The sequence below is a fragment of the Rhincodon typus genome, chromosome 43, assembly GCF_021869965.1.
Source record: "Rhincodon typus isolate 14 chromosome 43, sRhiTyp1.1, whole genome shotgun sequence".
In the NCBI taxonomy this organism is placed as follows: Eukaryota; Metazoa; Chordata; class Chondrichthyes; order Orectolobiformes; family Rhincodontidae; genus Rhincodon; species Rhincodon typus.
In genome coordinates, this window is record NC_063374.1 from 10,030,840 (window position 1) to 10,040,943 (window position 10,104).

Below are 10,104 nucleotides of genomic sequence, written 5' to 3' on the forward strand. Positions count from 1 at the left end.
GTGCTCGGTAACTCCGAGTGTGGGATATGGGGGACTGTGCTCGGTAACTCCACGTGTGGGATACGGGGGGACTGTGCTCGGTAACTCCGAGTGTGGGATACGGTTTTCCAACGCACAATGTTGTTGCCTTTTAAACCTGTGGTTTTTTTACTGTGAGGGAGCTGCTAATGGTAGAGAGATTGTGTTGAATGCAGGCTCACTGCTGGGGCATCGGAACTTCTGCCTGCAGTCCCGGTACCCCTCACACCACATCCTCCATTACCCTGATTTTGCGGCGTTTGATTGGTGCCGAGGGCTGGCAGGAATATCAATGGTGCTAGCTTTCTTTTGTAGGTTAGTTCTTAACTAAAGACACAACATTGCAGTCGCTCTCAGTTGGCAGGTTCTTTCCACCCTGAGCCTGCCAGAGATCTGTCTGAACGCAACAGTCCAACCTGGGTGAGAGAGGCAGTTGCTCGTGTGATGGGATGCCTCATGCCCTCAAGGGAGGGCAACAGATTCAATTCAAGGACTGAATCTTCCTGTGTGATGGTTTGGCGTGTGTTTGTGGGGGCGGAGGGTGATCAACGCTGAATGAAATGGTTCAAAACGAGTGATTGGTGAAGGAATTCACACGCTGTTTACCAATTCTCACACTCGCCTACATCGTGAAGTTTTTAAGTGGACTTAACCGAATGCCTCGCTCTAACTAAGCTACAGAGTTGAAATAAATATAAAGGAACCGTGTGCCTGTTTATGTAACTAAATTTAATAAATCTTAATCATTTTGAAAAAAAAATGTTCTTGAGTGCATGTTTTTCCAGCACAGTAAATTAGAACCTGGGAAAGTGTCAATTTATATGCAGAGGATGGGGGGTGGTGGGGCGCATGGGGAGAGCAGGTCAGGAGTAAACGATACGTGGGGATAGAGCCCAAAAGAGAGAGAAGAACAGACAGACAAAGGAGTGGATAACAATCTGGTTAGGAGGGTGAATAACCCTCTATGGGGACTGTTAGCAGCTAACAATGGGTTGTGTGTAATAGCAGACGATGTGATATGGGACATGGGAGAGCTTGAACACAATATTGAGTCCTGAGGGTCCCAAAGCAGAAAATGAGGTGTTGTTCTTCCAGCTTGCACTGAGCTGCACCGTAGCAAGCCTGAGACAGAGATGCTGGAAAGGGAACGGGGGTGGTGTGTTGAAGGTTGTCTGTTTGCGAGACACACAGAATCTTTTTACATCGTTGATTTAGAGATCAGCTCTCTCGATGATGCACACCAGGAAGGGGCTAGTTCCTGTGTGGTGTGTAGTGCAAATGGAGATTCCCATATTGTTGTGGGTTTCCCCCAGACTCCATCTTCCCACCTACTGAGTCACAAACTAATAGGGTTCAAGTTTATTCAGGCAATATTTAAGATTATGTGATATTTGGGAAGGATGGGGCAGCACAGTGGTTAGCACTGCTGCCTCACAGCGCCAGGGACCCGGGTTCGATCCACCCTCAGGCAACTCTCTGTGTGGAGTTTGCACATTCTCCCTGTGTCTGCATGGGTTTCCTCCAGGTGCTCTGGTTTCCTCCCACAGTCCAAAGATGTGCAGGTTAGGGTGTGTTGGCCGTCCTAAGTTGTCCCGTAGTGTATGTAGGCCAGGTGAGTTAGCCATGGGAAATGTGGTAGGGTGGTGAGTCTGGTTGGGATGCTTGATGGGCCGAATAGCCTGCTTCAACACAGTAGGGATTCTATGATAGAAAGCTTAGAAAAGTTAGTAGGGGTGTGGAGAAGCTGTGATAGTTAAGGACAGCAGACAGTACAAAGGAGAGAGATGAGGGAATGGTTTATAAGCCTTGCTGACAGTAACTAGATGGTAGGTTTGCAGGAAGGAAAATCTCAGGCATTGTGAGAAAGGAACAGTGATACTTGTAGATGAACTTAATCCACATGTAGATCAGATAAATCCTGTACATCCTCCCCATGTGAGATGTCACCATTTTTCTGCTCCGACCCACTGTCAGTGCGCAGGTTTATGAGCATGTGACCAGTTCAAACCGGCCTCGGGGTCCGAGGTAAGAGCGAGGTCGTGTTCTTTGGGAACTGGGCCGTCCGATCCTTCATGGCCTTCACCGTCAGGACAGATGACCTGAAGGTGCTGGGAATATGGTTCGGAGGGGTGAGGGCGTGTGCAAAAGCTTGGGAGGAGTGTGTCACCAAAGTGGAACAGAAATTGAGTGGATGGGAGCACCACTGGCTCTCCATTGCAGGTAAAAACCTGGTCATCAGGTGTCAGGCTCTCTCCCTGTCATTATATATGGCACAAGTCTGGCCTTTTCCCCGAACCTGCACTGTTGCAGTCTCCCAAGTGGGGGTCTAAGATAGACCGTGTCAGCAGGGACACCATGCACAAAGCTCTGGAATGGGGGACTGTCACTATGTACTGAGGTTCTACCTGTCCCCAGTGTTGGGAAGGATGGGACTGGCCTCACTGCCACAGAATGCTCCAAGTAGTTGGACCATTCCATATCTCCTGTCCTTCATTGAGAAATTTGCAAAGAAAACCACATTTGACCACCAGTCCATCAGATCAGCACATTTTTTTTTCCTTTATTCATTCACGGGGTGAAGGCTAGGCAGCATTTATTGCCCATCCCTAATTGCCCAGAGGGCAGTTTTAGAGTCAACCACATTGTTGTGGGTCTGGAGTCACGTGTAGGCCAGACCAGGTAAGGATGGCAGTTTCCTTCCCTACAGGGCATTAGTGGGTTTTCCCAACAATCGACAATAGATTCACGGCCATCGTTGGATTCTTAATTCCAGATATTTTTATTGAATTCAAATTCCACCGAACCCGGGTCCCCAGAATATTATCTGGGTCTCTGGATTAACAGGCCAGCGATAATATCGCCAGGCCATTGCCTCCCCACTGACATGGTGTCCTCGAGACGCTGCAGGAAAAGGAGAGGGTGGATCCTGTCGCGTGGTTCCCTGAGCAGACTGTCAAAGTCATTTGGCAGAATGTCTCCTCGCCAGAAGTTTCCAACGAGCACAGTAACATCGCTTGGCTGGTGGTGAGACCCATCAGATCCTTTAGGCACGCCCGGTCACTCTGTGCCACCGCACGCTGCCCTCGAAGAGGCTGTGGGCTTGACGAGGGGGGTGGGGGGTGTGTTTTAACTGTCACACACGTCTCCTGCTGGACAAGGAAGTCTGGAGAAAGATGTAACGGTTTTTGTCGAGGTTCGTCCTGAGCGGCTCTGTGACGCGGGACTCTGTGCCGTACGGTCTGTTTCCCAGGACGCACACCGAGACAAACATCGACTGCACACCTGGAGGGCCATCAACTCGTTGAAAGATGCTCTTTGGTCTGCCCCAAACTCATTGGTGTTCGAGTGTAAAGAGTTGTCCCGGACCCCGTGTTGCAGACTGGCACACCCCGAGGTCCACATCTACGTGCTGGGGGACACACTACAGTTTGGGGCAGCCGTCACCAAGGTGCAGTGTGGGGAAGGACCACCATGTAGGGTCTCTCTGCCAAAGTATAACAAGGTTCCTTCAGTTGTCCCTCCTGATGTCTCAAAATGAACATAAATAGTTTCCTACAGGAGTAGAAATTGCTTTTTGCAACTATAGAGAAGCTGGGAGACAAAATTTCAACACTTTTTCTCTCATATACAGCTATGATTTAGAACCATTGAATGTAATTATAGATTACTTTAGAACCATTGAATGTAATTATAGATTACTTTAGAACCATTGAATGTAATTATAGATTACTTTAACGAATCGAGTATATACTTGAATTAAAAAAGAGATATCTCAGAATACTCTACACACACGTTTCAGCGACAAAGATTCTAAATGTATATGATTTGATTTGCTTTAGGTTTAGGATCGTCATGAGCACTCAAGTACAGAGTTGAGTGAAAAGCGCCTTTCCGGCACCATCTTCAGTACAAAATCTTTGGCACAGAAATAGAAAAATAAAGGAATAAGTTTAAAAATGTTCAGCACTGCACAAAAGTAGAAAGATAAAGAAATAGGCTTACAAAGTCAAGCATTATAGTCCAATTGTAAGCCATGGAGCTGCAGACACCGGGCTTTGGGTCAATCTCCCTTACGCTGGGCTATGTCCCACTCAAACTCACCAGCTGCTGCTGACCACCATGGGAAATGCCAGGCTTTACTGCTGCTCACAAGGCCTCAGCCCTGACCACCACTGACCACAGTGTCGTCGCTGACCGCCTTCCAGGATTGCGCTGGGTACCCAGCCTATGCCACTGCCAATGCTGCTTCTACGGTCATGCTTTTTGCCAAAAGGGAAGAAATACAAGAAACGAAAGAGGAAGAAGGGAAGTGGATGGAATGGGACAAGATCTGGGCTCGAGAGCCTGGACGTTGCTTACTCTGCCGTCGCCATCTTGAGAGATGGGCTCATGGGTAATGGAAGGATGTACCTTGAGGTCAATGGAGTTCAAGAATATCGAAATGAAAGAAAGCTTAATTCCATAAAGAAATTGGACAGAATATTTCAAAAATCATTTTTCTTATTTATTAATTCATGGTTACACCAGCTTTTATTGCCCAGAGGATTGTGTAGAGTCAACTATATTAGCTACGCCTGGAGTCGCATGCACCCCAAAGCAGGTAGATAGCAAATTTCACAAATAAAAACAAAGTTGCTGGAAAAACTCAGCAGGTCTGGCAGCACCTGTGAAGGAGAAAACAGAGTTAACGTTTCGAGTCCGGTGACCCTTCCTCAGAACTGACAGCAAATTTCCTTCCCTAAAGGATATTAGCAAACAAGATGGGTTATAAAAACAAATCACAACAGACTGTGATTGCACTGACGGTCATTAATCTAGCTTTTAGTCCCCCAACCCCAATCGCCCTCACGTTAGGGTTGTAAAATGGCTGCTGAGATAACAGAGGCGTTGGTTTTAAATTTCCAAGATTCCAGAAAGGTCCCATCAGATTGGAAAGGAGCAAATGTGACTCTTCTACTGAAGAAAGGGGTGAGGCACAAAGCAGTAAATGCTGGAATCAATTATTAAGGAGATTATACCAGCGCACTTACGAAAATCTTAAGTGCAATCAGGAACTGACTGGCAATATGGATAAAGTGGAAGCTGTGGGCATGCATTTGACTACGTTAGTGTGTAAAATAACAGCATATTCTGTGGGGGATGGGGCAAATTGGATACAGAGGATGGGCACAAATGGGTCGTTTTACAGGTTGGAACGAGTGGTTTAGGGATCAGTGTTGGTTGAAGTCCCAATGCTTTCCTATCTACGTCACTGACACGAATGAAGAAAACATACATAGATATTTTTGAATCAACTTGCCCATCGGTGTTATGACACAGCCATGGAGCAACTGGGACTTGGGAACCTGGGCCTTCTGAGGTCTGGAACACTACAAGAGTCTGCTAGGATACAAATATAGGGTTGTTAAATTTGCCACTGATAGATGCAAATTAACAGTAGGTCTTTTGACCCCTTGAGACTGTTATACCATTCCATAAAATAATTATTTCAAATTCCAATAACCTTTAGCTGCTCTAACCAAAATCTACCTCTGCCTTAAAAGTACACAATGACTCTACCTCCTAAGACCGAGTTCCCCAAACTGACACAACCCACAAAAGAAAAACAAATTCTCACCTCTCTCTCTCTCCTTGAAGGACAATCCCTCATTTTTAAAAGCAACTGTGGCCTGGCCGAACCCACATGCGGAAACAGGCTTGTTACCTCCACCACTACAGAGATTGTATTTGTCTATTGATTCACAATTCATGCTTTCAAACTCCAGGGCAAACAAGCTGTGTCTGGCCAATCTTTGCCTGCAAGGCAACTCAACTTACTCCAAAAAAACTGCCTCATACCTTCCTTTAATAGGGAGGCCAACATTGCACACAGTGTTCGAGATGTGGTCTCACCTGTGCCCTGTACAATCCAATGATATCTTTTGCAATAAAGGATGTCATTCCACTAACCACCTTATATACCAACGTATACTATCTGCAAGTTTGTAGAGGAATGGGCTTGTTCATTTTTTAAAAAATCTCATTTATCTGTTCCTTTTCTAGATTTAGCATTTTTTTTAAAAAAGTTGTCTTTTCTATCTACTTACCTTCTGGAGAGTGGCAGGGGCGGTATCGGGCTCATTGAATTTGGTGGTTGGCGGTTGGCTAGATACCCAGTGCGAGGCAGTAGCTGGGAACCTGACCAAGGACTCTGGGGGAAGTTCTCAATGTCTGGCCTGTAGACATGGCCTGAGCATGAACGCGTGAACCACAGACAAGGCCAAGGCCTGGCATGGATAGCAGCTGCATCAGTCCTATGCCGGTCTGAGATCCAATGCGGTGACGGAAGTTCCCCCGACATCCGCAGCAATAAGCCAGTGTGGAGTATGCATGCCAAAGTGCAGGAGATTGATATCTTATAGGAACTGCAGTCCCACCATGGCTATGCGCTTAAGACAGCGATGCTGAACTTTTAGTTTCTTTCTTTTACATATTACACGGTTTAGCTTTGTTCCTTCTTTCTGTTTTGTTCTTAATTCTTGGTCCCTAGGTACTCTTACTTACAATTGCACTGTGTTATGGCGACATTGAAAAACTCTTCACTGTACTCCTGTCCCTGAGTATACAAGACAAAGTCTAAATCTGAACAGGTAGTAGAGCAAGTTTGTGAAGAGGCTGGTACAGGCAGTGGCCAAGGAATTGGCAAATGGAGTAAAGTGAGAATGTGAATTTGCCCACTTTGACATGGGCAGTTTTTATTTAAAAAAAAAGCATATTCTTGAACAGAGAAGCAGAATTCTCTGATACAAAGGGGTCCACATTACAAAGTTAATGTGCAGCTACAGCGAGCAATTAGGAAGGCAATTGGGACAATATCATTTATTGCAAGATGAATGGGTGGTTTTGCTACACCCACACAGAATACTGAATGTCTGGAATACTGCAGACAAGTTTTGACCACGTTACTTAAGCAAGAATATAAATACATCAGCGGTAGTTCACAGAAGATTGACCTAGACTGGTTCCAGGATGAGTGTGCTTAGCTTATCAAGAAAGGTTGGAGGGGATAGGCCTGTACCCTGAGGAGACCTGACAGGGTGGATGGTGAGAGGGTGTTTCTTCTTTGTGGGAAAGTCTTGAGCCACGGCACACCATTTCAAAAATAATGGATCTCTCACTTAAGAGGGTTAGTATCTGTGAAATTCTCCTTGCGAAGAGCACTGGAGGTCACAATATTTTTAAAAGGTGGAGGTGGATCGACTCCACTTTTAGGTGAGGGGGATGTGGAATGTAGACACTAATCACATTCCTATTTGGATAGCAGAACGGACTAGAAGGGATGAAGGGGATCCTAACTTGTACATTCTCCCACCAACATGCTCTCTGTGTTGGAAAATAACAGCACAGAGGTCAGCACTGGTCAATAATACCCAGAATGAGTTCAAACTCGACCTCGCTGCTTGGAGAAATTTGGATTTTATTTTCTTTTTAAATACAATGAGGTTTTTTAATAAAAAAGATAACTGTAGCACATTCCTTTAACCAAAACACACTGTGCATAAGCAGTCTGATCGAGAAATGAGACAAACATGACAGGAGGGGTATGAAAACATAAGAGTTTTATTTTATGAACCCTGCACCCACTCCCTCCCTACTGCTCCCCTCCCCCACGTTATTTTCTTTAAACATTTCACATCGAGAAAGAGCATGAGGAAACAATGTGGAAACGTACCAGGGCTTCCAACCTCAAACTCAAGTTAAAAATTTTAAACGCACCACTCCTGCTAGAATGTCACGCACACGCAAGAAACCATGAGACAAAAGGTAGTTGGTTAAAAAGGGACAGTAACCCGGAGCGGCGAGCCGAGTGTGCTGGAGGTCAGCAGCAGCTCTGGGAATGGCTGCTGTTGGCTCACGGTCTGGCAGTGATTAATAGCCCCCCTTCACTGTCCATCTTCTGGAAAGCAGAGGTTCCATTGCAAGTCCTGCGATTTGGGGAGGGGGTTGGGAAGAGACAGGCCCCCTCTTAATCCTCCTTGCGGCCCCCTCGCTTGCAGCTCCACCTGAGGGAGTGGGGGAAGAGAACGGGAAACACAAGAGAAAATAAACCGCGGCTCAGCGGGTTGGGGAGGGGGAGTGGGGAAAGTTGAGAGCAACAAAAATAAAACGCGACTGTCATGCAACGCTTACCGCGGCAGTTACGAATGGTTTACATCATTTCACAATAGCAAGAAAAAAGAAATTCAACACCAGGTTTAAGAACAAGTCACTGGATGAGACAAAACACTGATCACAGAATGAGTTAGCGACATACAGATTGGCAACAGCAGCCTATTTTTTTTTAAACAAAGAACTGGGAAGCCATCTTGGACATACGTCTCCATAAAGATTGTGGGGTCACGCGGTGAAAGACAGGATGAACTGTCGCTTTTTGTTTTAAAAAAAAAAACAACTACACAGATGTTCGATCTCTCCTCCAGCTCTCTCCCATTATGCAGCCTGCCCCTACAACCACCACCATCACCACTCCGAGCAAGAAACAGCACGGGCAGTCACTCCAACTTTATACAGATGACGTCAATGCCCAGTCCAGTTCCCTGGTGGACTCTCTGTAGAAGGTGCTCAAACACACGAGATAATCTCACGGGTGGAGGGAAGTACAGCGCTGCCAGCCCAGCTTCCAAACGTTTCTCCCAGGACAAGGGTTGGGATGGGGTGGGGTGGGGGGCCGGGGTTATTAAAAAGTGTGACCTGGAGACAGCGACTGCACCTAACCACACCCCTCCCTGCCATAAATAACCACTGGGCAGCCTACTCTGTGCCAGCACAGACAAATGGGTGTCATACTGCGCTTGGCTGCATGGTGTATGAGTTGATTTTTCTCCTTATAAACATCTGCACCCCACCCCTGGTGCAGACTGAAGCTTCAGAGACACAGTAAATGGTGCATTTACAACAGAGAGAAAAAGAAAGACAGGGAGGGGAGAGAGACAGAGAGACAGAGAGAAAGGGGGCAGGGGAGAGGTGGGGAAGAGAGAGAGAGAGAGAGAGAGAGAGAGAGAGACAGCTCATGGTCTTAATACTGCTTCTACTCCAGGCCAAACTCCTCTCCACAACCACCGTCTTCATCGAAAGGCTCCGATCGGTTCTATCCCATCGAGGTGCAGAGGCTGTTTGCTAGCACTTTTTTTGGTTTAAAAACAGTTTCCTGTTTTCATCCTTTTGTATGATTCTAAAACTTAAAAACAAAATAGCACAAACGTGCCCTGGCAAGATAGGGTGCCAACGGGCAACACTGTGACCCTGGCTCCCTGTAGAGTGAATTCCTTTCTCTATCTGAACATGGTTCGAGGGTATGGGTATCTGAAATAGGGGTGTTTTAGGTCTGGGGAGGGGGCGGGGGCGGAGCGGGAGGCATGCCAAAGGGCGGCATCCCTGGCACGCCCATCCCCATCATCACAAAGTTGGAGGGGTCCATGGGAGGTGGAGGGGGCGGGGCGTACATCATGCCGGCCGTGCCTGGCGGGGGAGGGGGCGGCGGAGGGGGCGCCCCGGGGGGGAGGGGAGGCTGGACCCCAGGGGGAGGGGGAACCATAGAAGGGGCGGCAGGCATGGGCGGGGGTGGGGCTGCGCGGGAGGCGGGGGTGGGCTGCACCTGGGGCTGCTGCGGCTGAGGTTGCTGAGGCTGAGGCTGCGGTTGCTGCCACGGAGGGACGCTCGCTGCGGTAGTCGTCGTGGTGCTGGTATCTGAAAGAGGGGAGAAAAAAAACGAGAGAGAGAGGCACAGAGGCAGTCACTTGGAAAGTGAGCGCAAAGCACAAACTGGGCATTCAGCTCCAGGACAGGCTAGTTACTGAGGCAGTGAGACCTCGGTTGTGTTTGCAGTTTGCTGAAGCAGCTGCAAACAGGATGCTCACAGCAAAGCTGCCCACGGTGGCTACGGGGTTTATACAGCACAGCACTGAGGCTGACCCATAGGGAGGACATCTAATCAACCTGCAAAGTCAGTGCTGACACAGCAACAGAGAGAGAGATAACGGGAGGGCAGGACACAGCTGGAGAGAGAGAGAGCGAGAGAGAGAGAGAGAGAGAGAGAGAGAGAGAGAG

At 47.6% G+C, this 10,104-nt stretch overlaps 1 protein-coding gene across 6 annotated transcripts in view; it reads right to left on the bottom strand.

The window, feature by feature from the left end:
* Nucleotides 1–7,457: 7,457 nt before the first annotated feature.
* sf1 (splicing factor 1) overlaps nt 7,458–10,104 on the bottom strand; it is a 25,836-nt gene continuing 23,189 nt past the window's right edge. For 3 of the 6 annotated variants that reach the window (XM_048619659.1, XM_048619658.1, XM_048619660.1), the window contains exon 12: nt 7,458–8,060. In XM_048619659.1, coding sequence (XP_048475616.1) covers nt 7,927–8,060 — 134 coding nt within the window. In that variant the 3' untranslated portion in view covers nt 7,458–7,926. Of the gene's footprint in view, nt 9,745–10,104 lie in introns of all 6 variants that reach the window. The other 3 variants (XM_048619657.1, XM_048619656.1, XM_048619661.1) reach the window with 1 other exon arrangement.